The sequence below is a fragment of the Vicugna pacos genome, chromosome 11 (assembly GCF_048564905.1).
Source record: "Vicugna pacos chromosome 11, VicPac4, whole genome shotgun sequence".
NCBI classification, from domain to species: domain Eukaryota; kingdom Metazoa; phylum Chordata; class Mammalia; order Artiodactyla; family Camelidae; genus Vicugna; species Vicugna pacos.
The window spans coordinates 52,197,816-52,222,712 of NC_132997.1; the positions used below are offsets into that span (position 1 = coordinate 52,197,816).

Sequence of the window (24,897 nt, forward strand, 5' to 3'; positions counted from 1 at the left end):
GAGTTATCATTATTGCTTCACAGGCCTGTTCGGAGGATGAAACCCAGTGAAACGATGTGCGTGCAATGGCTTGGTGAAATACGGTGTACAAATGGTAGCAATTACCACTTATCGGTGCGTCCCCCTCTCCTTGGGCCTCATTCCCTTCTTTCTCTTTTTCTCTGTCTAGTTTATTTTTTCTTCTCTGCCTTAATCTTCTCTTGGTGTCTCTTCCTCTAGTCCCTCTCCTCTCCTCTTATCCCCACAGCCTTTAGAGCCAACATCCAACACCAATTTCATCTTCCCTCACCCAGAACCTGCAGTGGCTCCCCATTGTCCCCCATCTCCAAACTCAGCAGCACTGCCACCCCTCATGACCAATTTCACCGCATGTCCCTCCCCAAAGCAGAGCCTCCCCACTGGTGAGCTGCTCTCCTCTCTGCCTTCCCCACATCCACTAGTGGCCTCCCCCCGTTTGCACTCACACTATCTCCCCAGCCTGGGGAGCTCCTGGTTACTGGTTGCTCCCTCAATAAGTACAGCCCCCTCCTCTCCCCTTCAATACCCAATTAAATTCAATTTCTGAGTCAACAAATATGTCTTCTCTGCAGCAGGAGCTCTTGAAAGGGTTCTCTCCTTGGGAAAACCACCTTAAAGTATGGCCATAATTTTCTAGCTGTGTGACCTTAGGAAAGTTGCCTACCCTTTCTGAGCCTACCTCATAAGATAGTTGCGAGAATTAAATTAAAATAGTAGTTTGTAAAGTTTCTAGCATAGTGCTTAGTGGATAGAAAATGGTAAGTAAATAGTAGCTAGTTTTATTATTCTGGTTCTTGGGCATTTAAAACAAGTGACATAGACCAGCAGGAAGTGTTAGGTTTTTGCTGCATTTAGTGATCCTTTGGTTAAAATTAACATCCTCTCATTCATCAAGTGCCTGGTCAAGCTTCCAAAGTTCCATGTCATGGTATTCTCAGAGGTCTGGTCATTCAACACCCAATTACAGTCATGCCATCTGTGCGGGGAGTTGTGCTAAGCATGGTGGCAGGGACGACAGCACAGCCAAAACAGGTTCACAGAATGATTGGGAAGCAGGTAGTAAGGACCCAGGTCCCCATGCCAGCCCAGAACACAAGAGTGGATCAGGATACAACCCAGCTTACACAGCCTGCCCCATTCTCCCCAGGGCTGTCCCTCCTCAGGCCCCCTGTTATCCTCCTGTCCCCAGTGCTCCCTGCCTCTGCCACCCTTGCCTCCCTTCTGTCTCTTCAACAGGAACAGCTCTGGCCTGGCTCAGAGTCTTTGCACAGGCTCCTCTTTCTGCCCAGAACATGCTCTCGAGCCCACATACCTTTAAAGGTGTAAGAACTCCTCCTAGAGCCCACCTCTGTCAATCCTGTGTGACGCTCAGCTTCCTTTTATGATGTTATGAAAAGAGCTCAGGCTAGCTATGAATCCAGCTCTCTTGCCTCGCAGCTGGCCTTAAGCAAGTGGCAGCCCCTACCTACCTACACCAGGGAGCAATGTGACTATACACGTGAGGACACCCACCTCCTGCCAGGGGCCTAAAAACAATGGCTGACGGTAAGAGACAGGAACACCCCCATTTAAATAGGCTAGAAAAGTAGATAGGAGTCAAGTGGCTTCCCTTTAGCTCAAGCCAGAGGGGAGCAGGCAGCACTGAGGAAGGTCAGTCAAGGTCTGCACAGGACTGCTGGAGAGTACAGGTAGGACCCCACATTCAAATTTCTAGCCAATCCCTGTCTACCCTGTGATCCATGGGTGGGCCTTCTGTACCAGATCTTCTGTACCAGGTCAAGGGCAACTTAAAAGCAGAGGTCATGCCCCATGCCTCTGAACTCCTCCAAGCTCTAGGACAGGCTGGGCCCCCAGGAGGCACCCAGCAAGGATGTGTCAGCAGATGCTGTGGTTGCACAGTTCTCAGCAGGCCACCTGGCATGGGCTTTCTAGTGTCTCTAACTCCCCTGCCCAACATCCTTCCCAGTTAAAAAGATGGTCCCTGCTCCCTGCAACCCCACCCTTCTGCTCCCCTCAATTAGATTATGTCTGTAAAACCCCTTGAGCTAAGTGCACTATAAATACAAGGCATTTGTATTAGATCCAGGCTGGGGAAGCTGTGAGGAGCCAGGCAAGGGACAGGAGCTCCAGGAGGTCTGCATCAACTGAGCTGAACACAGTTTCTTGTGGCCCAGATGCTATTAGTCAAAACTGATGGCTGCTGCTGGCTCCTTGGAGTTACAAGTAACCAGGGAGGGCAGAGCTGGCCGAGATTTTGAGCTTGTTGAGTGCTTTGGACTATTAGTCTAGTATTTGTGGTTGGAGTAAGCCCAGGGCACGTTCAGCTGAGCCATTTTTAACATTTGTTTTTCAGCCCATGTGAATTTAAGGCTTGGGGGTTCTCCTGGTTCTCACTTGTTTGCACTTTTTTTGGCCTATTCTCTAAGACTCCTTCTGAGAAGGGACTGAGCTATGTCAGTCTCAGAGCTAAAGGGCCCCACAAGCTAGAAGTCGACCCTAAAGCTGGGCAGTCCAGGGTCTCTGCATGCTCTCGAGTACACCCCTCTTCCCATTCTCTCCTTCAGTGACCTCTCCTGGGACACGACTGGAGCCACAGACCTCACTCTTCTTCTTTTCCTCTACCAGCCTTTGAGTATCAGTGTAGCTTTTTTTCTTGCTGGCCTGGTTCCCCACTATGGGGCACGTAGCACAATGGGAGCACCTGGGACAGCCAGCCTTGTCCATGAATGGAATGAATTCCGTGTCTCATGTCCACACCCCCCACAGCCTGAAGGTGGGAAAAGCTGGCCTGATTGAGCGATGAACTCCCACACCATTCACAGGGTGTCTGGATTTCAAGCAGCCCATTGTCATCCACGAGGGAAAGCCATAGAATTACTCACGGTGTGCCTACGAGGACGCACCCTGTCTGCAAGGAGCTGAGAGTCTCTTGGAAGGGACAGAGTGAAAAACAATAACCACAGGAATAAGTATAAAGTTGAATGAAGGAAAGGTTGGGGTGCTAAGGGAACTGGGAAGAAGGGGGTCTGACCTCACTGGGCATCTGGGAAGGCTTCTCTGAGGAAGTGATGGAGCTGCCCACCTGAGGCCTCCTGTCTCCTGTCCCAGGCGCCCTGGCCCTTGTCTGAATGCCCTGCTCCACAGGCCTCCTACAGGCACCACTTGCTCTTAAGATGCCCACAACTGAAGGCTCCCCCCAGCATCTGGACATCATGCTCGTCAGACCTCACAACCAGAAGAGGCCTCAGCAGCCCACTGCCTGTGATGCAGAATCTCCTGGCATCATGAGAATTCTGTGATTAACCCTCTTAATTTCTGCACACCTCAGCTTTTTCATCAGTAAAGTGGGCCTGCCTTAAATGCTGATTCCGAGGTTGAGCAGGACAAAGGCAGTGAAGGTCCTCTGTGGGCTGGGAGCATCAGGGATGAAGTGTTTCTGAGGTCTGAAGGTAGCAGATAAAGGCGGGAATGATTTTCTCTCAGACAACTCCACCCCTAGAGGCGCCGGTTCCACTCAGAGATATCTCTGACTCAGGAGTGTGACCTCCGTCAAGGGACCCAGGGACGCTCGGACGATCTGCTGAGAGCGGCGGGGAGGAAGGGATTTGTTCCCGTCCACAGAGAGACTTGTCTGACTTTCCATCAGTAATGGCTTCAGGGTGCAGACAACTGGAGACAGCGAGGTGGGGGCGGCCGGGAGAGCAAGGAGCCCAGACAGGGGGACAGGAAGGGGAGCACTCGGCGGGGAGGGACAGGAGCCAGCGAGGTGCTGTGGCACGCGGCCCCTGAGCCTGGCCCCCGTTAAATATAACCCCAGCCCATTGTTTTCTCGGTTATTGTATTTTGCAGTTTTCCCTCTGGAGAGGCAGCCTAAATGAGGACTGGCCAAGTCAGGGGCCGCCTGGAAGTTCTAAGAACACAATCGTGATCGTGATGAAAATTAAAATTGTATATTTTCTAAGTTTAAAAAAAGCAAACACTCCAAAGTCATACACTGGCCCTGTGCCTCCTCGAATCCGGCTGGCTTGCTATTCTTCCTCAAGGTACCTGAGTCTGGGGGCCCAGAAGCAAGGGTCAGCAGGGGGCCATCCCCGGGAAGATGGCTGAGAAACACAGCCAGTGGGACACTGGAATCCTTAAGAAGCAGCTTGTCCTGGCCGTCCTGGCCACCTGAGCCCCACAGCTCAGCCCCACAGGCCCCGAGGGAGGCTCTGAGGGCAAACTCGCAGATGAGTCCAGCCCAGAGCCCGGATGCAGGGGGACCCACTCACTGCCGCACTTTCAGGGGAGCCAACTGGCCCAGGAACAAGGCTAGCTGTCCTGAGTGACCAGGCCAGGGATGGAAGGAGGGTGCACCCCCACTTCGGGGTCAGGGGCCCAGAGCCCCCTCTCCTGAAGTAAGCATGCCGTGAGGGGGATGAAAAGCCCTCTGAGCGCGCGCGCGCACGCACACACACGTGCACATACACACACACACACACACAGAGACACGGCTGTGCTCCTTGCACTTCTGTTCTCTCCCTGTCTCTCCCCACGGCCCCTTACTGCTCCCCTGACTCTGCTTCTGTTTGTCTCTCTAGCTCTCGATCTTCCTCTGTCTCTTTGTTTCCATCTCTGGCTCTCATTCCCTCCCTCTCTCTCTCTCTCTCTCTCTCTCCCTCTCTGTCTCTCTCTCTCTCACACACACACACACACACATTTGGCTCCCACTCCTCAGAGAACCTCTGATGAATTAAAGGTCTTCATCCCACTTGACAGATGGGTAAGGGGCCCCTGAGGGATTGCTAAGAGACCTGCCTGGGGCCAGAGGCAGAGCTGGGCCAAGAAACCAGCGCTCGGGTGTCCCGAGTGGGTTGTGCACTCCTCCTCCCCACTCTCTGTGGCACTGCCCCTTCTGACCCTGGGGGTGGGGGAAGCGCCCTCCTTTCCCTCCACTCTCAGTACCCACTCCTCCCTCAGCTGGGGTGGTGTTGGCCTATGTGCCAACCTCCTGACTCTCCCTCTGACAACCTTGGCAGCCTTCTTCACCTCAGCACTCGCGGGAGAATGGTTTAGTGGTCAGACCAACAGGTTTATGAAGCCAAGTTCCCAGCAACCACAACTGTGGGCTCCTGACAGCAGTAGATTTAGCTCCACTGGCCCCAGTCACGCACGCCTGCTCTTGGGGAGAGCGAGAGGACGTTGGGTGGGGTGGATCCCAGGAACCCCTCCTGGCTTCCAAACACGGCAGCCCTCTCTGTGTTAACTGAGCAGCCAGAGCCAGGTGGCCCACTGACTTCCCTTGGAGAGCTATCACTCCCCCAGTGCGAACTCTCACAGGGAGGGGAGTCAAAGCTGACCAGGTCATTGTGACAACTAACATTTGCTCCCTGCAACCCTGTTGACCACCAGAAAGGGGCCAGCCCTGCTCTCTGCGGGCACAACGCCCTCCATGCATCCTGATGCTGCAGCACGGCAGATGTGCCACCTGGATCTCCTGTGAGGCATGAGCTTCTTCGAGGGACAACACCTCATGCATAGAAGTGTCCAAGTATACTGCTGAGGACCTGGCACAGTCACCACTCAGCACACATTTGCTGGATGAGGGCTCAAACTAGAGGGCTCCAGAAAATAATGCTATGGAGTGTTCTAGAGCATGTGCTTCAAGACCTATCTCAAGTGTAACCTTCAGGGAGCAAGAACCTCCATCATTTAGGACTTTGTGTTGGAAGTAACAGCAATAAAAGCTATCTCAAGTAGATTAAACAAAAAGGGGATGCATTGTTCACATAAGGTGGCAAGTTCAGAAATAGAGTGGATCTCAGGAATGGTTTGACCCAGTGGCTCAAAAATGTCACCAAGGATCTAGTTTCTTTCTTTAGCCTCTCTGCCCTTCCTGGTGTTATCTTTATCCTAAGGTCAACTTCCCTTGTGGTCTCAAGGTGGCTTCCATAATCTCCCCCAAACTACAGACTTCTCTCTTGTATCCAGACAGAGAGAGCACCAAGCAAGCAGCTCTGTCTCAGCAATCCAAGTAGAATCCTGAGAGTCACTAGGCTGCACCACATGTCCATCCACCAACAAATGGTTATGGCAGGGGGTGGAACATGCTGGTTGGCTTAAGCCCAAAAGGGTTTACTTCTTCCTGAAGCTAGAGTCCACTGTGTACAGAGAATCATATAAAGATTCATTAGGCAGGAGTGGTGGATGTCCAGTTAAGACAGAGTCCTGTCAGCAAAGCAGAAAGGCAGGTAGAAGCAACTGTCAAAAGCCCACTACAATTTCCCTAACTCTGATCACCGTGATTCTGAGCCCCCAAGAATTCTGTTTCCTGCTTTATCTATACATTGTCACACTAGACTGTAATGTAGTGTTTACCTATTTGTCTGCCACATTAGACTATGAACTTGCTGACAGCAGGCACTACATCTTATCCAGCCTGTGTCCCATCTCAGGACCTCACTCAGGGCCGGGTACTCAAAAGGGTATTCAGTTTATGTATGTTCCACGACAAAGCTGCCCAGCAGAACTCTCATGAAATAGACATCCCTCTGCCCAAAGAGGCCGTAACAACTTCCTGTTTGTTTTAACATAAGTATACGTAGTCTTTTCCTTGCATGATTTCTTAATTTGATCTCTTCCACTGGGAAAAACAGCCCTATAATTCCAGGAAGCAGGTTTGTGTGTGCCATGCCGCCCACGCTTCCTGCTCAGGCAGAGATGCGAGGGGTGGTATACAGGTCCTCCAGGTGCCCGTTTCCCTCTCAAGGTCGGGGGTGGACATAAATGTGGCTGCTCCCTGGCCTAGTCACAACATCCACGCACCAGAGGCGTTGGACTAGTCACAGGAAACCCGACAGCTCAGAGTTCTGCACATCACAAGCCTGGACTGAGGGCTAAAAATGGCCTCAGGGAAACCAGCCATGGTGGATCAAAGAGTTCTTCCCGCTTTGGAGGAAACCCCCCAGAGCATGAGCTCATTCCATGCTACTCCCAGGAGGGTTCCAGATCCCCAGATGGGAGGCAGGCTGGCTGGCCAAATTGCCCTGTCTCCTTCTTTGTCTAATCTCGGGGGTTCTGATCGTGACAGGAGTTCTGCAGCTTTGTCCCTGTCCCGCCAGCCTTGCGAGGCCCATCCCAGGGCCTGAGAGGGTGGAGAGGACCAGAGTCTATCATCCAGCCTCCACCAGCCCACCAAGTAAAGCCTCAAAATACAAGCGCGGACACTCAGTCACTTGTCCAAGGGGACCCGGAGCTTGTGAAGGGCCACTTCCCAGACCTCCACGGGGTAAAGCAGCTGTGTAAACCTGCCCCTCTGGGGCTGGTTGATGGAAACTGGGTCAGAGCACAAGAAATTGTTAGGAACTGAACAGCATGCTGCCCAGAACAACACTCCTGCCCTTCCTTAAGGAAGCTGAAGGCTCCACTTGATATTCAACAAATCTTCGTTTTATTGTTTGGAAAGTATAGACAGGGAGGGGGCCTGGCGGCGTGAGCCCCAAGATGGGGGAAGCAGGCAAGTGCCGAGTCTGCAGGAGCCCACAGTCGGAGCTTGAGGGGAAAGCCTGGGGAAGCCTGGCAGGCGGCCTTCTTCTGCACTTTCTAGGCCTTTTGAGGGCCAGAAGGGTGGGAGCTGGCTGAAAGGAGGCGGAGGCACTTAGCACAAAGCTCGGGTAAGCAGGAAGAAGGTCTGTGTTCTAGTGCTGACTTCGAGGAGAGGGAGAGGCAGAGGGGTGAAGGCTCCAGACACCCCCACCTGCACCACCGTCACCCCACAATAGAGCAGCTAAGCCGCAGCACCACATATGGGGCTCTGAACGTGGAGAGGCAGCAAGGCTCTGCCGTGACAGCGTCTGCAAACCCCTCGAGCAGGATCACCAGGGGCCCTGCAAGGCCTGGGGCCCCAGGACTCTAAGCGCAGTAGCGGTGGGAACTCCAGCTCGGGGGGGGGGGTCACTGTGAGGTGAAGGGGTGTAGCCAGGTAGAGCCTCCAGATCACAGAGGGACAGCCCTCCCCCCCAGCCACATCCAGCAGGGAGCTTGGCCTGGGCAACAGCAGGTGGAGGTGAGGGACTCGGGCTGGACTCCAGGTGGCCAAGGGAAGGGGGCTGTTACAAACCCCACTTTTCAAAGTCCCTTTTGGTTCTGGGCTTTGTCCTGTGGGGTCAGGGTGTGTCGGGTCTCTGGCCTGAGGGGAGCTAGCTGGAGGCACCTGATGGGGTCAGCCCCCCAGGCCGAGCAGCCCCATCCCTGCCACCTACAGAAACCCGCACAGCCAGGGCCTGTAGGGCCTTGCATTTTCCTTTGGAAAATTCTTTGGTTTATTTTGCATTTATCCTCAAAGATTGTCCATCCCCAATACACACACAAACATATACTCTCATAAAACAGAATCATAAAACACACACATAAGCCCTTTTTATACCTCTGTGGGTTGGTTCCCTTCCAGTCTTCCTAGTGTACACTCATTCCCTTTAGACCATTTTATGTATGACATATAAAAATTATGTATGTGTTTGTATTCTGTTCTGTCTACCTAATATATCACGTAGAGATTTTTACATATAAACATAGTTTGATAGCATAGCTATTTTAAAAGAGAACAAGTGCAGGCGACCATGCGTTGTGGTCTGAAGGTGGAGAGGCCTGAAAAGGCCAATTCCACAGAGCTTTAGGCATTGAACACACAGCACAGGATGCACCCAGGGGCTCTGGCCCCAGGGACACCCCCTTGAGCACCCACTCAGCTCCTCTGGCCTCAGAGAAGGAGACAGGCTGGAGAAATAGATTGGCCAAAGGAATAAGAGAGAAAGAAAGAGGGAGGGAGGGAGGGAGGGAAGGAAATCATTAAGACCTCAAAATTTGGCAAAATGAGAAAAATTACCTAAAAGACTGTAACAGTTCTCATCCTGAGCTAAAACTGGCCTGTCACATCTGCAGCGTGGCACACTTGATGAGCAGAACTTTCAGGCTGCATCAGGGGCAGAACACCGGCCAGGCAGTGCGTTGGTTTTAGGGAGGGGGGCCAGAGCTGGCTGCCAGCCCTCAGCCACATCACAGGAAGGGCTCCTGCCTGCGCTCACCTGGGCTGAGGGAGCTCTGGCCATCACACATTCACAGAGGACAGTCCCAGAGCAGAGGGCCAATGTTCCTTCATGTCCCCCAGGCCTGTTTCCATGGTGGCAAAGCCCTTCATGCCTTGTAAACCAAGAGAAGCAGCTGATCACAGGTTCTTGGAAGCAGAGCAAGCCCTCCTCCCCCCTGGGGCCTCCCTGCCAGCCCCTCCCAGCCCCCAGCCCCGCTGCCCCCTCCAGTCTGCCCATTGTCTGCAGCTGTGACTGTAAACGCCCTCTCCCTCTCCCTCGTCTGGAGACCCTGCTTCTTCTGTCTGCAGTGGAGCACATGTTCCCCACCCACCAACTGATCTATTTGAGAAGAATGTGGGGAAATGACTCTTTAATTAGTCTCCTGCCTTCATTAATTATTGTAATGGCTTTCAACTTGGGGGAGAGATGGGCACAATGCGCTTAATATGTTTTTATGTCGACAAACACATTCTCTGCTTGGCAGTGGAAGAGGCCTGCTTGGGGTTTGGGTCTGTGGAGTGATTTGCAAGGAACATTAACACCATAGAAATTCTCCTACAGATTCATAGGTTGGCTTTCTGTGGTGACTTGAACTCCCACCTTCACCCTCTTCCTCTCCCTTTAAGACCTCTGTCTCCTCACTTCGTTTTTCCTCCTTTCTTATCTCACCTCTCTACCCATGTTCATGTCCCTCTTTTCCCAACCACACCCCTCTTGCTGTCTCTCGCCTTCTCTACAGACACTGTCAGGGGACATGGCTGCCAGGCAGAAGCTCTTAGGCTGACATTGTTGGCTGCATGCAACGGGGCCAGAGGCCTGAAGGGCACTGTGGGCAGGAAAGGTGGGAAGCTGGGTCTGCTTTGTCTGTTTCTCTGTGGAGACCTCTCAGCTGGCCTCTAGGCGTGAGAAGCTCCATGAGAGCAGGAGAAGCTTACCAGGGAACCCTGCACAAACAATATGCTTTCCAGGCCTCCCTGGCCCTGTATGGGGAACCTCTTTAAAGATATCTTCCAGGTCTGTCATCAGTGGGGAAAAGGCCATTTGGGCTGGCAGAATTTCTGGAAAGAAGGAAGGAGATGAAGCTGAAAAACAGTCCCACAAATCACTCTTCAATGAGGTGAGAGTCTCCAAGGCAACCTGCCCAGGGCTGAGAACCACAGAGGAGGGAGATGCACTGTTGCCATGGAAACCACATCCTAGAAACCCATTGGTATTGGTCCCTGTTTGCCTTTGCAGATGAGGTGTTGGGGGCAGGGACTAGACCTGCAGTGTCCCTCAGGGGGATGGAGTGGAGGAAAGAGGGAGGAAAGAGGGGAAGAGAAGAGGGGCAGGAAGGGAGACGAAGAGAGAGACAGTAGGAGGAAGGAAGGAGGAGAAGGCTCCAGGAACTAGACAGCCCCTCCGGGGCATCCTGAATTCTCTGGGCTGCTCAGCAGAGACAAGAGTGCCCTTTGTGCTCATAACACGCGTGTGGGAGTGGGCTGAGTGAGGGGAAGGGGCCTGAGCTGAAGCCCAGACTGAATCTCACTTGTCCTCCTTGCTTTGACTCCATCATTATTTAAAACGGGTAAATGGAGCACACCCTGTGTTCACTAACCACAGAACAAGCCCCCAAAGGGTCTGGAATCAGAGTAACTCCATTTGGGGCCTCTGGTCCTTCCTCCCCCTGGGTGCCCAAGCACAGGGATTCTAGAGAGAGGGTGACTAGAAGTGGGTCCCCAAGGCGGCCACTTGCCCTAATTACTCCCAGACACCAGTTTGCAGTTCCCTTTTTCTGGAATTTAAGTAGCCACTGTGTGCCTAGTGCCACCTGCTGGTGACCACTGGAAGCAAGGCAGCAGTGACTAGAGTTGGCCGGTCCTAGTGGGCCTCCACCACTGAGCCTCTTCAATGCAGGTGTCAAACTGGAACCCTCCTCCAAGGCCCCCTTTCACAGCCTGTGGGCCACATGAATTCTTCAGTCAAATGAGATGCGTTTGGTGTGTGATCTTGGCAACCAGTTCCCTCTCAGGGCTTCCACATCCCGTCTGTGCAATGGTTTGGAAGGGCTCTTTATGGCTTGGATAGTCTAGGATGTCTTGATCCAAGCCAGAATTTAGCTTCTGTCTGGAGTATTTCATTCAGTCTGAGGGGAGAGACCGGGAATCCTCCCCCAGTGTCTCTCAGTAATGCTCTTTGGGCTGGGGGCTCTGTAACCCCCACATGGCTCAAGGGCAGCCTGGCCCAGGAGGGCACCAGGTCTTCCCTGTCACCTTCCCTTTCTCAGAGGGGCCCTACTGAGAGGGAAGCAGAAGCTTAAGTACTAGCACACACAACACCCACTACAAGAGCTTCTAGATGGGAGCCCAGCCCTGGGTTTCCTGTTTGCAGCCTTGCGGAGGACCTGGCTAAGCCACGCTCAGAAATGGTGAGATAAACGTGTGTTGCTCTAAGTACTAAGAGTTTGGTAATTTGTCACACACACAGAGAAGGAACACAGGTGCCATATCTGGAGTATTTTATGCAGGATTTAAGGAATATATCACTTCTGTCTGCATGTCAACTCTAACAGGAGGTGTTACTATCCCCATTTACGGAGAGGAAACTAAGTCTTGGGGGAGAGGCTTGATTTCCCGAGACCACACAGAAACTGGGGGAGGGGGGGTTGTGATACAAGTTCTAGACCTTACGCAATGAAGAACCCTGTGACTGGCCTGCCGGCAGCAGGCAGCAACATTCCCCTTAGCCTCCATAGGACGATAAGGCCTTTAGGAGAATGCGCCCTACCCAGCTTTCCAAGACCCCACCCTCCCTATGGCCTGACCCAGCTGTTTCCTGCGGTTCTCTCAGCCACCTGCTGTGCTCCTGAGGGCATTTGTCTCTCCAACCCCGCATAACTAGGACACTGGGAGTTAGAGGCCAAGTAGAGCAAGTCCTGTTTCCTCAAGGGCTTGGGAGCAAAAGGCAAGAAGAACCTGACTTTCCCAGGAATGAGGCAGAAGAAACGAGGTGGCCAGTGCTTCAAGGTCAATGCTGCATTACTTTCCTGAGCTGTGAGGCCACAATGCATCACTTTGATGGCATCAGTGTACAAAGTGACATCAGGGCTGGGCCTGGTCTAAGGACCCAACCCCAAGGAGAAGTGCAGCAGAGGGACAGGGACCCACAGAGACTATGCCTCAGAGGGGACCCTTCAGCTTGCTTCTGGAGCAGAGGCAGCAAAGGCGCCAGGGGACCGGGGAGTTCTCATCCGGTGGTCTCCACAGGAGGGCCTCTGCTTTATCTCATAGACGAGGGGACACGGGCAGACGTTCCCCTGCTGAAAGCATCTGGATTTTAGTCGCTTCATTGGAAGAGATGGTTTCTCAGGATTAGTTGAGCTCAAAGCTACAAAAGAGATATCCTCCCCTCGGCTGCTGAGGGCTCTAGCCGGGCCAGTGCCTCAGGGGTAAACTTATTAACTGTAGTACACTGGTAAGTAGCTATATTGGGAATGTTTTCAGGTTTTTTTCTTCCTCCTGGGATTTCAAGAGCAAATTACATTTCAAATACTCTTGGCTTAGGACAGCCAGTTTTCACCAATGAGCACTGCAGGAAGTGATCTGATACAAACCATCATCCATGGCACACTGCTATGCACCAGACACCGTATACACGTCTGCCACTGGGACCTCACAACCACCCTAAATGGTGCCTTATCCCCATTTCACAGATGAGGAAGCTCAGGTATGGTAAGTAATTTGCCCAAAGGACCACAATTAGCAAGTGGGAGATCTATCTGACTCCCCTACTCCTTGCCTCCTATAAAGAAGACAAGCACCATGCAAGGGACACTGTATCCTGAATCGCACCAGATCATAAAATCACTTTCATCAAAGGAAACCGAGCTGAGTGAAGACAGTTGAATGTGGAGGCGCTGTTGCACACTGTGCTAGGTGGGGCCGCACTAGACACAGCCCCCAAATTATAAAGAGCCCTGCCTTAGCAAATGAGCGAGTTCCCCCCGCTGAGGCCACCTTGATGATGACAGCAAGCCTGGACTAGAAAATCACCCAGTGTGAAACTTCTTATTCCATCTCCTACCCTGGAAGCTCAACACCAGGGGCTCTGCTTCAAGACAGGCCCCAATGCCCATGGTGACAGAGCCTTTCCTGGGGGCCTCAGCCACCCTGCACCCATCCCTCCCTAGCAACCCCTCTGAATCTAACACCTTCCATCTATGCAACTACACGTGAGCTGCTTTAACCTCTCCAAGCCTCAGAGTTGCCATCTGAGAAAAGGGAAAGATATCTATTTTTCTTTGTGAGAAGAGGAAATGAGATGAAGCTCTTAGCCCAGGGTGAGACCATAGTAAACTAATTCCACTGTAACCACATGCACTCTCCACCAAAAACCTGAGTTCTGCTATCACAGAAATACAAGACAAGGTAAGCCTGGGCTGGCTGAGTTTAGCACTCACCGGTGCAGGAGGGAGGATGATTTGATGGAGGGATGGAGGTCATGCTCCTGCATGGAAATTCCACCAGGTGGCGCCATGGTACAACGTTCACAGTCCCTCCGGCCAACACACCAAGATCGTCGAGATCTCCAGGGTCTTCCTGCGCAAGGAGAACAGGATTCATTAAATGCGAAGTCAGAGCTAAAGAAAGCCTGAGGTTGTGTCACTCTTCATGACTTCCCTCAATCTCCTTCATCTAGATTTTCATCAAAAGTGTGGTGGAACAGGATAGGGGGACAGTGACAGTGACAACGGCAATGCCAGGTCACGTCAACAGTAAAGTCCATTAAGCACCTCCTATGGGCAAGACCCTGTGGCAGGTATTACTGAGTTTGAGGGCTGAAAGGGGACTTCGAGGAAATCTGTCCTTGTGCTTTAGGGTGCAGCGTGACTCAGGAGGATGGGTTTTAGGTGGAGCCACCACGCCTCCTTGTTGAGCCTAGCCAGACAAAGCCAAGGGAACACAGGAAAGGCACCCCACCCCACCACAAAGGGAGCCGAGAAGATCAGCTGGGTGTGACTTCCGAAGCTATTCCTGCCTTAACCACTGCTGGCACACAGGACACTCTCCCTGAATGATTGCTAAACTGACTGCGGACCTAGGACAAACTTCAAACCATCCAGGAAGCTTTCCCTCTCCAGTCCTGGAGAAGGGAGACATTTCTGTCAGGGACCTCACATTTCAGAGAAACAGCTCCATGGAGTGGTTCAAGGTCAGAGCTGCAAGGCTCTTGGGGGTCAACTGACATTGGGGGTCAAACCCCTGTAGTACAGATGATGCCATTGAGAGCAAAAGAGGGTCAACAACTCACCCCAATACCCAGACTCTATAGAATGAAGAAGCTCTCTGTGCACTAATATAAAATGTGTCCAGGATATACTGTTAAATAAAAAAAAGGGAAGGCAGAATATGTATCTAATTTTCCATCATTTATATAAAAAAAGACAAAATTAGTATCTTTGTGTTTGCACACAGTTGCATAAATAAGTTCTGGAATGATTTAAAAGACACTAAAAACAGTAGTTATTGGATGGATGGATGGATGGGGACAGGGGAGGGAGTGAGACTTTTCTCTGCACACATGTGTACATTGCTTGATCTTTGAACTATACAAATGTATTACCTTCCAAACACTACATCTGAAAAACAGCATGCCTAAGATTATACAATGTTTCCCACAGTTGGAGGATGCTTTCCGCAGCAGGGTAGGAAATGATTTGGGGTGCACAAGGTGATTGTAAGCAATTCACAACCCATCACTAAATCAGAATTTTCTGGTGAGAAAGTCGTTCCCTTTTCACTTCTCTTCAGTCTTCTGAATCCATCAAGGAGAAAGTCTCAGTGAGATACTAGTGGGTCTTTAACACCTCTCTAAATCCTGGTAAACTGTCTTTTTGACCAAGAAAGCAGGCACCAGGCTTAGAGCCTCAGCTGACAGCTGTAGCTAGCTAAATGGTGAAAATGGAACCATGTCATTTTCTCTACACTGAATTTACTCATACTGATATCTACTATGAAGGGCCAGTAATACTGCCTTCATTTACAATAGTAACATGAGTCTTCCTTCTCAAAAAATTTAGGTAAAATGTGAGCTGCTCCAAAGAAAAATATTATTATATAAACCCTAATGCTATTGCTTTGTAAATATGGTATCATCAAGTACTAACCTTGTGCCAGAAACTGCCAAGTGCTTCCCATGAATTAATATACTGATCCTTCTGCCTCTGGGAGGTACAGATGAGGACACGGAGGACAAGGAGAGTGTGGACCTCGCCTAAGGTCACTGGTTAATTGGAGGTGGAGCTGGGAATTTGAACTCAGGCAACCAGTGTCCAGCAGGGCCTCGACACCAGAGGGACTGAAGCTAGTGGCCCAGTAAATGCAAACTCCTCTTTTCCTGATACTCGAGACCTGCAACAACCCCTCAGCTTCCAGGAGCCAGAGAAGCAGGTGCATTTCTTCTCCAACAGAAGGTGGGTGGGTGGTGATATTGGTCTTAGAAGCCCAGCACTACTCTAGCCCCAGGTCCTAGGTGCCTGGGACACTGTGGCTGCTCTGGGCTGAGCCCATAACACAGGAGCTGTGGTCCAAGGCGTGGCATCTGTGGAGCGGGTCTGGGGCTGGAGCAGTCCCTCCCCTGATGCCTCCTGTCCATATCCCTCACCTACTGTGCCAAGGGTGATCCCTGAGGCTCTGCATGGCAGGAGGGACCCAGGTCATCACCCCTCCTTAGAGATGAAAAACAAGGCTGGAGAGGATAAGTGAGCTGTGCAAGGTCATGGACCCACAAAGTAGAGCAGGGCCTGCAAACAGACAGGCTTCCTCTGGGCCCAGCCAGCTGGCAGAGGGTTGGGGGGCCTTCTCTGCCCTCAAGGTCAGAAGTCTGAGGGCAGCAGCTCTGACCACCACACCAGAGCTTTTTCCTCAACTCCCAGAGCTAGAGTCCCCAGTTAGGGAGCCTGACCCCTGCCTCTGCCAAAAAGCCCAGGGAGAACCCTGGAGCAGGCAAAACCCTTCCACTCTCTCAGGTTTGGTGCCTCTTCTGGGGAGATGGAACTGTGGTCCCCCCAGCAGGCTGGCTGGAGGGCAGGGAGAGATAGAGCGTGGAGAGCAAAGGGCTTAGAACTTGTGGAAGGAAAGGCCCAGGAGGCTGCTGGTCCCAGAGATGGAGTGGGAACAGACAGTCAGACCCCAGTAGCCCCATTCACCAGTGGCCCCAACCAGGGACTCAACCCCATGGGTGGAAGAGGCCTGGGTGAACCCAGCTGTGGTGCTCAAGGCAGCCAGGCTGCAGATCCAAGCTGACATGGAGACACAGGGCTCTGAGGATTAATCCTGGAGATTAGTAGAAACCTCCCCTGAAATCTGCCCTCAGGGGTGGCCCAGTCTAGGGGGTCCTGTCATGCAGCAGGCAGGACAGGGGTGGGGGCAGAGAAGGAAGGGCCCACCCTCCCCAGCAGGCCTCCAGCTAGGACACCCACTAGGCCAAGGCGGCCCTTCGCCTCACTCAGAGGCCCGCTGAGGTCTGCATCTGGCCACACAGGCAACAAGCGTCTACCTGCTCAGAAGACTCCTGCACTGTGATTTCTCAGTGCAGGCAGGTGAGAGCCCTGAAGGGCATTCACACAAGAGGTAGAGACGTGGGCCCCAGGCCCCTTACAGCAGCTCCACAGGCTGCACAACCCCAGGGGGCGTCTTCCCTCAGCATACTGCCTCTGCCTGCAGCATATTTTCAGACCCTGGACCTTGAGAAGTGTGGCAGAGCGTTGGTTAGCAAACTCTGCCCAGAGCCCAAGGGGCACAACCCTTTCTGGGTTACAGAAAGGAGGGTTGAGAGGTGGGTCCCTGGGCCCCCAGCCCACTTCAACAAGGGCAGCTCTACTGGGTGTATGTCACATGTGTTGGGAGTTCAATCAACAAATGGGACAAGAAACAAACAGCACTTCTTTCTTAAACAACTCACTCTGAGCCCCCAACTGCTTCCCTTAGGCTGGCTAAAAAGTCCCTAGAAGGTGCCGCAGGGCTCCTCCCGCCCCCCAGTGCCTGGCCAGGTCTGGTCAGGAGCTGGAGCCGGGGAGGGAGCGGTGCGGAGGCCCTGCTTCCCCTGCGGTCTCTGAAGTACCCTCGATCCTCAAAGGACTCAGGCTTTGGGACTGCAAACTGAATTCTAGAAAAAGACACAGTTCTCAGCCCTGAATTTGTAGACTCAGACTCATATGCCTTAAAGAATTTTATAAATTGGGGGTCCACGTAAGATTTATATCTTCAGAGTCCCACAGCTTTGCAAGGCAAAAAGAAAGGGGAAGTCCAACCCAGAGAGACGTGCTGAGTGGGGAGGTTCAGGGGAAGAGATGTTTTGCAGGACCATCCCTCCTCCGAGGGCTGTGGGGCTAGAGCCATAGGAGCCAGGGGCCGGCTGGGCAGAGGGAGATGCCACAGGGAACAGTCAGGGCACCAGCCAGGCCTGGACAACCACCTCCTTTGCCCGGGTCCCAGAGGAGCCACTGGGAGCCAGACCTTCCCTTCCCTGTCTGTGATGCCACCGGAGAATAAAGCCACAGAAAACCCTGAAAAAGGAGTCCTGTTTGAATAGCACAAAGCTTCCTGAGTAGTCTCTGTGACAAAGGCCACCAGCCCCTTCACAGGCAGCAGTGGGCACAAGAGCTGCAGGGAGAGGGGTCTGTTTCCCCACAACATCGCAGGCTCTCAGGAAGGATGGAATCAATCTCCATCTCTCTCCTCCATCCTCCCCTACATTTATCCCATGATGGTTTGCTACCCCAGCCCTGGCTTTCAAGAAGCACCTCCAAAACCTGCCTTCTTCCCCCAAACTACCAGATGCAGAAGGATTCTAAGAGAAGGGTGAGAAATCTTGTCATTGGGCAAGGGAAGCCCTCAGCTTCTCTCTGACCTTTAAGTGTCAGCCCACTTAGGCCCAGAGCCCTCAGTCATTCAATGCCAACCCCACCCCCCAAGCAGGGCCCCCACCCAGACTCAGGACTCAACCAGCCAAAACTCAAGGCCTCCACTCACGAAAAGGAGGGCACCCTCACCCCATGTGCACTGGGACTTAGCACCATGACCCCTGCTTTCTAAGGAGAAAGTGCCGACGACGTTAGAGGCTACAAGAGCCTGAGGAAGCCTTGGGATGCTGAGTGGCCTCTGGTCAGAGTCCCTGGGCAAGGGAGACCTGCACCCCAGCCATCCTGATCCCACAGCCTCATTGGCCATTCTGACCAGAGGACCTCCCTCCCCCCACTCCTACAAGGCCAGCATCTCACAGTGAGCCAGAAATTATCTAAGCATTAGACAAGGGTCCAAGCTTTACCTGGCCTCCCACCCCCTGCTCCCAGAGTCTGTCAAAAAAAAGCTTAGAAAACACCTTCCAAGTTCAAATGCTCCCTTCTACCTAGTTCCCCAACCCTAATCACTCCCAAACCACCTTCACCATGTCTTCCAGATCTACATGCAGCTGTACAATCATTTATGAATGTCTTTGCATGGACTCACTTTTACTTAAATTTCTTTATTGAAAATGCCACCACAATAAGTAGAATGCCAGTATCACTTGTCATAAATAAAAGGTTGCCAATAAAAATTTACCACTAAAACAAAACGGACCTATAAAAGTCTGGAAACTTTTCCCACCTACCCTAAGCCCAAGGCCTGGTCCCTAGTATCGGAGGAGTCAGCCCATGTTCCAGAGGCATGAGAATATACTGGCACCTGGTGGAGAATTTCTTCTTGGCATAAAAGGATTGGAAAAGAACTGGAAAGGGAATCCTTTCCTTGTTCTGACTTTGTGCTTAATGCCTGACACTATCTAAACAAATCTTAAGGGAATGAGGGTATCACCCAATCCTTTGGGAATGTTGGACTAGAGGCTCCCTCTGCCTCATGCTTAACACAACGTGGAAACACATTCTCTGAGCACACCTTCAAGGCACCACTGGAGCCCCTCCCAGTGTGCCTGCTCTCACACCAAGGCCCAGCAGCTCCCTCTCCCACACACCTGCCCCGGCAGCCCCCAGAGGTCATCGCTGACTCAGGTGGGACACCAGGTAGACAAGGCCCACCAGCAGGAGTCCACGTACGCCGAGCATCATGAGCAGGAAGAGGAGCAGGATGGAAGTCACCGGCTCCACAGCGTGGTTGCCAAGATGCCACTGGGGGAAGCCCATGTTCACCAGCTGCCGGTTGAGGTCATTGAAGGGGGACTGAGCAGCACCCAGCCTGGCTCCCGCCTGCTGCTGGCGAGGGCCAGGACCCCCCAGGGGGGCACCATGACCCCTACTGAGAAAGCTCTGGAAGGTGAAGACAGAGAGAGACAAATGAATCCAGAGAAAGCTTCCTTGGATCTGAGGCATCAGAAGCAGGAGGGAACTCTCTGTGTGGGGCCCCGCCCTCCCCTACAGCCACCCAGGGCCATGTCTTCCCTTCTCAGTGATCCCCAGACGCCACCCACGGGAATCCCAACCACTGAGTCACAAGCTCTCAGAGCAAAGAAAATGTAAGTCCATACCCCCTATGTCGTGTCAGGGAGAAGGTGCTAGGGACAGAGAACAGCAAGGGGGAAACGAGAGTGGAACTACAGGGCACAGCTTCTGGGTACGCATTTTTAACATTCCTCACTCCTTCCTTTCAACTCATCATTGTGTTGCCATGGGCTCATCTCCATTTACTCTCCAGTTTCTCTCTCATCCAACAGACTTTAAAAGATGCTGGCTCCATTTGGGGGTTGCTGTCCAGGTTAAAGGAGAGAGAGCTCTTGGGTCTGAAGACTGAGAAGGCTGCCTAGAGGAAGGAGAGCTGGGGAGGCAGACGGCTGGGCAATAAATCTACTGGGGTTTCCCCAAAGTCTTAAACCCTCATGCTCCCCAGCCTGGCTCTCTGCAAAAAGGGCTTCCGCCTAGAGAATGCCCAGCAAGGGAGCTTCTGGGAGCTAAGGAGTAATTGGTACAGAGGATGGGAGACCAGCTGCTCCCCTCTACAGAGGCTGGGTGCCTACCTGTCGAGGGGTGCTACTGCGTGGTTGGGTAGTGGTCCTCACGCGGGGGTCGTCATCCTGCACAATTTCCCCATTGGCCAATATCCGAACCATCCTTCCAGGAGCTATGGGTCCCTACTGGGCTGTACTGTTACCAGACCTCAAAACACCTGAAGGAAAAAATTCACCAAAGATAAAGAGATGCTTGCTTTCAGTGGGAAAAACTGCAATTCTGAGCGCCCTCACTGGTGACCCATGCTGAGTAGGCAGTTTGTCTAACATAAACGAAAGAAATAAATGCTAGTTGTTTACCAGACAAAAATCTTTCACACTTTGAGTTCACTAGGAAAACGACCGAAAAGAGCCTTGGAGAAGGAAATTTTATTAACCACCACCACCAGCAACAGTGGGGACAAGAACATGTGCTGTGGCCAGGGCCCTGTGGAAAGTCCTCCAAGGCTCATCTCGGCCTCTGAACACTCCTCTGGGCCAAATACAGCTGGAAACCCAGAGAACTTTAACTCACTTGCCCAGGACCATTCATCCATGGGCAGCACAGAAAGAACGTGAAGCCAAGATCTCTGGCCCTAGCTCTTCTCTGGGTACTAAGCAGGGAATTCAGGACAGCAGGATCCCCAGTGTCTTCATTTCCCTTCCGTTAAAAAATGGTCCTGTGTGCGGTTCCCTGAGGGAGTAGACGTTAAGGATGTGGGCCTTCTCTCAGCAGGAGATCTGGGCCCAGTTCAGAGCTACTTTTCTGCAGAGGGCACATCCTCACGTGCCCTTGCCTTGCAGGTAACACCAGAAGGGCAGGGCCAGCCTTCCCAAAATATGGGATGGGGGTGCTGCTGTGGCTCTGGGAGGGCCCCACTCGCAGAACCCAGGGGTATCCATGGGCTGGAGGTGGGGGCCCTTCCACGCCTCTCCCCGCGTCTGGGTAAAGGCCATTTTTTCTCAGGGGATGAGCCACAGTTTTTGTCTAAATTCTCAAAAGCACTCGTGACAGGCTAAATGGGGTCAGGAGCCCCTGCTCACTTGCCCGTGGCCTGGAGCCTGGGGGAGGCGGGTCTCTTTTGGAAGCCTGCTGGCCCCTGCAAAAGGCTAAGCGGGTCCGAAGGGTCCTCGGCAGTACCCTTGCGCATTGTCATCCTGCCCCGCTGGGTGGGCTGAAGGCGCGGCCGGCCCTCCCCGCACCTGACACTAAGGAGGGTGGGGAACGGGGTCTCGGCGTGCTGCCAGGGTGGGAGGGGTCGCTGCCCAGGCCGCCGAGCCCAGCTCCGAGCCCAGGACTCGGGGAGGGAGCTGCTGCGCCCCCTTTCCCCAAGGCCCAACCACTCACCTGGGGCGCGGCTCCCGGGCCTCGGCTGCGTCCACTCCCTGCGGCTCCCAAGCCGCTTCCTCCCACCTGACCTCACAGGAAACGCGCGCCGCAGCCGCACGGCCCCGCGGCGGCGCAGCAGCTCCCTCGTTAGGCCTTCGGGAGAACTGCAGCTGCCCCGCCCGGGAGGCCCAAGGCCGGGGAGGAGGGAGAAAGACGATGGAAGAGGAGAGCGGACCAGGGAGGACTAGAGGGGACGGAGGGGGAAGACAAGTGCGGAGGAAGAAGGAAAGAACAGAGGAGGGAGAAAAAAGGAGGCGGAAAGGCAAACAGGGCCCACGGAGGAAAACCCCAGGGAGAGAGGGCACCTCTGGCCTGGGTGGCACAGGTTCAGCCCAGCGTCCGAGTTTGCTGAGCCCTCTCGGTAGATGCCCCTTGAGTAGGACCCAGCCCTGCCTTCAAAGAACTCCAACTCCAGTTCTAGTGGGGACCCTCTCACGGGGAAGACAAGGCATGACCACAGGGCAGGTGCAACAAACTGCAACATGAGGAAAGGCAGGCTCCCTGGAGGAGGTGGCCTTTGAGGTGAGGCCAGAAGAGTAGGCAGGAGTTTGCCCGTCAGGCAAATAGAAAAAGGCACTCCTGGCAAAGGGAAGCACCCGACAAAGGAGTGAATGATCAACCTCTGCCTCTTCCTGATGTTTTCAACGCCACCCCCTCTTTATAAGCTGTTCTTTGTGGACCTGTTCACCAGTTGGAGAGAATGAGCTCTGCAGTCCCACAATTTGGGTCAGGCTCTGGCAAGTTACTGAGCTGCTCAGTCTCCTCATCTGCAAAATGGGGCTAATCACATTAGGTACCTTCAGGATTGTTGTGAAGATTAAGAATGAGAGTCTCTGGCACACAGCAGATGTTGATAACCATTTGTTATGATTGTCAATCAGTAGATATTTCTGAGAGTAGATATTTATTGAGCATATATAAGGACTTAGATGCCCACCAGTCCCCTGGTGGGGGGAAAAGAGAGAATATTGAGACTTAGACCTTGCCTCAAGGACACATCGTCTGCCACCATGGTTTAATTATTTGGTTATGAAAACTTACCAGTAAAAAAATGTTGAGCAGGTCCCCCTGATATCTGTATTTTATTTGCGCATTCTTTATTTGTTTGTTTATAAATTATACATGTGTACTGTGAGAGCAGATTGTCATTGTGGATAAAAGATACGATGCTAGAGCCAGCCTGGGTTTGAATCTTGGCACAGCTGCTTTCTGGTGGTGTGATGGACTGGTTTTTCAACCTCTCTGGTCTCAGTTCCTTCATCTGTACGATACAGATAATACTTCATCAGGTTTTTGTGAAGCACTAAGTGCTTAGTGTAAAGTGCTTAGATGGGAGCCTGGCCACAGTAAGTGCTCAGGGGCTACCGCCTGTTACTGTCATTACTACTGCTCCACTACATTAAGTCAATTGTAAAGCATGAACATTAAAAAAAAATGGGATTTCAAATAAATACAAACTGAAACCCTAATGCTTTCTTCCTACACCCTTGATGCAGGTGGGCATGGTGCATACATGGAAGGGGTAATCCCAGGGTAGGATGCCTGATTGTCAGAGGTGGTCTGTGGATTGCAGAACTGCTCTGCACACTGGGATTATTTGGGATATTTAAAAACAATCCTGATGCTTGAGTCCCACCCCAGAGGTGACAATGCCACTAATGTGGGATACAACCTGGGCGTGAGGAGGTTTTTAAAAACAAATTCCAGGGCAGAGACCCACTGCCTTCCATGAACCAAGCTCCATAAATGGGGCTCATAACCTATGACCTCTAAAAAGGGAGAGATCCCCAAGCAGGGGGAACCAGGCAGGAAATGGATGTTTCCTCAAAGGCTTGAGCTGGTACAACTGCTTCCAAAGAGACAAGTCCAGCCAGAGATAACCATGACAGTCCAGAGGAGGACGTAAGTCCCTCCAGAAAATGCCCAGATCAGCTTTGAGAGGCAGTAATGTTTGTACTTGGAACAGTCCTATTATTACCAATTAAAACAGCTTTGGGAGATGGAGAATCACTTTTCCTACCTCTCCGTTTCCTTCAGGTGTCTCCCCTGCTCAAGAGCCTGCAGTGGTTCCCTCTTGTCGGCTCCAACAAGACCCAACTAACTGGCAGGCTCCGACAATCCTCCAAATTTGGCCCCAGCACGCTATTACCAACTCCCTCCCTCAGCCTTGCCAACTGGATCTCTTCACTCTCCCTTTAAGCACCACTTAAAGTCCTGCTTTGCTTGTGCCTGAAAATCTGCCCATAGGCCCTCCCCACCTAATCTATTACCCACCCCCATCCCCAGACTTTAATGCCAACAGCACAAACTAGGGTTCTAATTGTTCCATGTGATAATAATAATACCTAGGTGTGCAGAATCTTTAACACTTCCAAAGTGCTCTTCCAGAGACCACATCATCCTTTTTGGATTAGGAAAGAGGAAAAGCATGTGTTACTGTTCCCCTCCTGCTGATGAAGTACCTGAGACTCAGAGAGACTCTGGACGACCAGCCCAAGGTCAGTGGCAGAGCCAGGATTCAAATGGTCACAGATTCCCCCAGCTCTGCATTGGAGGCTCTTTGCACCTACCCACCACCAAACAGCCTCCTCCAGCTTTGTCCCATCTCTGTCGCCTCTTTATTTTATGCCCCCACCCACCCAATGCTATTAGTACAAGACTGGGGCCCAGGTCATGCCTTACTCCCAGCAGGTGCCCAGTAAAAATGTGCTTTTGGTTTTCCTGGTCATTGCAGAGTTACTCTTATACACAGTGAAGTTTGACGAGCACTACTTTAGACTAGCAGCTTTTCAAACTCTTTTGACAGCAATACATTTTAGCAACATACTAGCAACACAACCTAGTAGCCCCACACCCACACCCACACGAAACAAAAATTTCAAAAACAGTATTATTGTTTCTCCATGAGCTATGTTGTGATGTCTTCTATTTTGTAAGGAAAGAAAATGCCAGTCAAGACATCACTTCATTTCTCTATCCACTAATACACTTGACTTACAGAAAGTAATCTTACTAAAATTTCTTATTAATTCTGATTATTTATTTTGGGTATTGTTTCTTTTGTTTTGTTTTGGGAGGGAGGGAGTGAGGGAGGTTCGTTTTTTTGCTTATTTATTTCGTCAATGGAGGGACTGGGGATTGAACCCAGGACCTCACGCATGCTAAGCACCGGCTCTACCTCTGAGTCATGTCATCTGCAAATACAAATAGTTTTATCTCTTCCTCTCTAATTGTTTTGCCTTTTATTTACTTTTATTGACTTAAAGCACTGGCTAGAACTCAATGATGAGTAAGAGTGGTGAAAGCAGATGCAGACATCTTTGCCTTGTTCCTCATTTTAAGGGAAAATTATTGTCTCTCAACGTTAAACATAATGTTAGCTATAATATATAGGCTTTTTAAAAATAGATGTTCTTTATCAAATTGCGGAATAGCCTATTTCCATTTTTCTGAGAATTTAACCATGAA

At 51.9% G+C, this 24,897-nt stretch overlaps 1 protein-coding gene and 1 long non-coding RNA gene across 23 annotated transcripts in view; one reads left to right on the forward strand and one right to left on the reverse strand.

Moving 5' to 3' along the window:
* The window catches only part of FAM241B (family with sequence similarity 241 member B), a 167,242-nt gene that overhangs the window by 126,414 nt on the left and 15,931 nt on the right, over positions 1 to 24,897 (reverse strand). For 12 of the 21 annotated variants that reach the window (XR_012077381.1, XM_072971389.1, XM_072971384.1 and 9 more), the window contains 4 exons: positions 22,471 to 22,690; positions 20,070 to 20,218; positions 19,156 to 19,365; positions 13,522 to 13,660 (listed from right to left, as the gene is read on the reverse strand). Coding sequence is in view for 19 of the 21 variants with exons in the window: in XM_072971389.1 (XP_072827490.1) it covers positions 13,522 to 13,660; positions 19,156 to 19,365; positions 20,070 to 20,162 (442 nt within the window). In the remaining 2 variants the exon portion in view is untranslated. Of the gene's footprint in view, positions 1 to 7,478; positions 7,635 to 9,080; positions 9,196 to 10,018; positions 10,142 to 13,521; positions 13,661 to 18,567; positions 19,366 to 20,069; positions 20,219 to 21,387; positions 21,466 to 22,470; positions 22,691 to 23,774; positions 23,831 to 24,897 lie in introns of those variants that run through there. The other 9 variants (XM_072971386.1, XR_012077382.1, XM_072971394.1 and 6 more) reach the window with 9 other exon arrangements.
* LOC140699796 (uncharacterized) lies at positions 1,469 to 5,756 on the forward strand. 2 transcript variants are annotated; one of them, XR_012078035.1, is made up of 4 exons: positions 1,469 to 1,563; positions 2,583 to 3,701; positions 3,868 to 4,061; positions 5,410 to 5,756. It is a non-coding gene; the product is annotated as an uncharacterized lncRNA (long non-coding RNA). The 2 variants fall into 2 exon arrangements; XR_012078036.1 differs by having other exon boundaries at positions 2,583 to 3,313.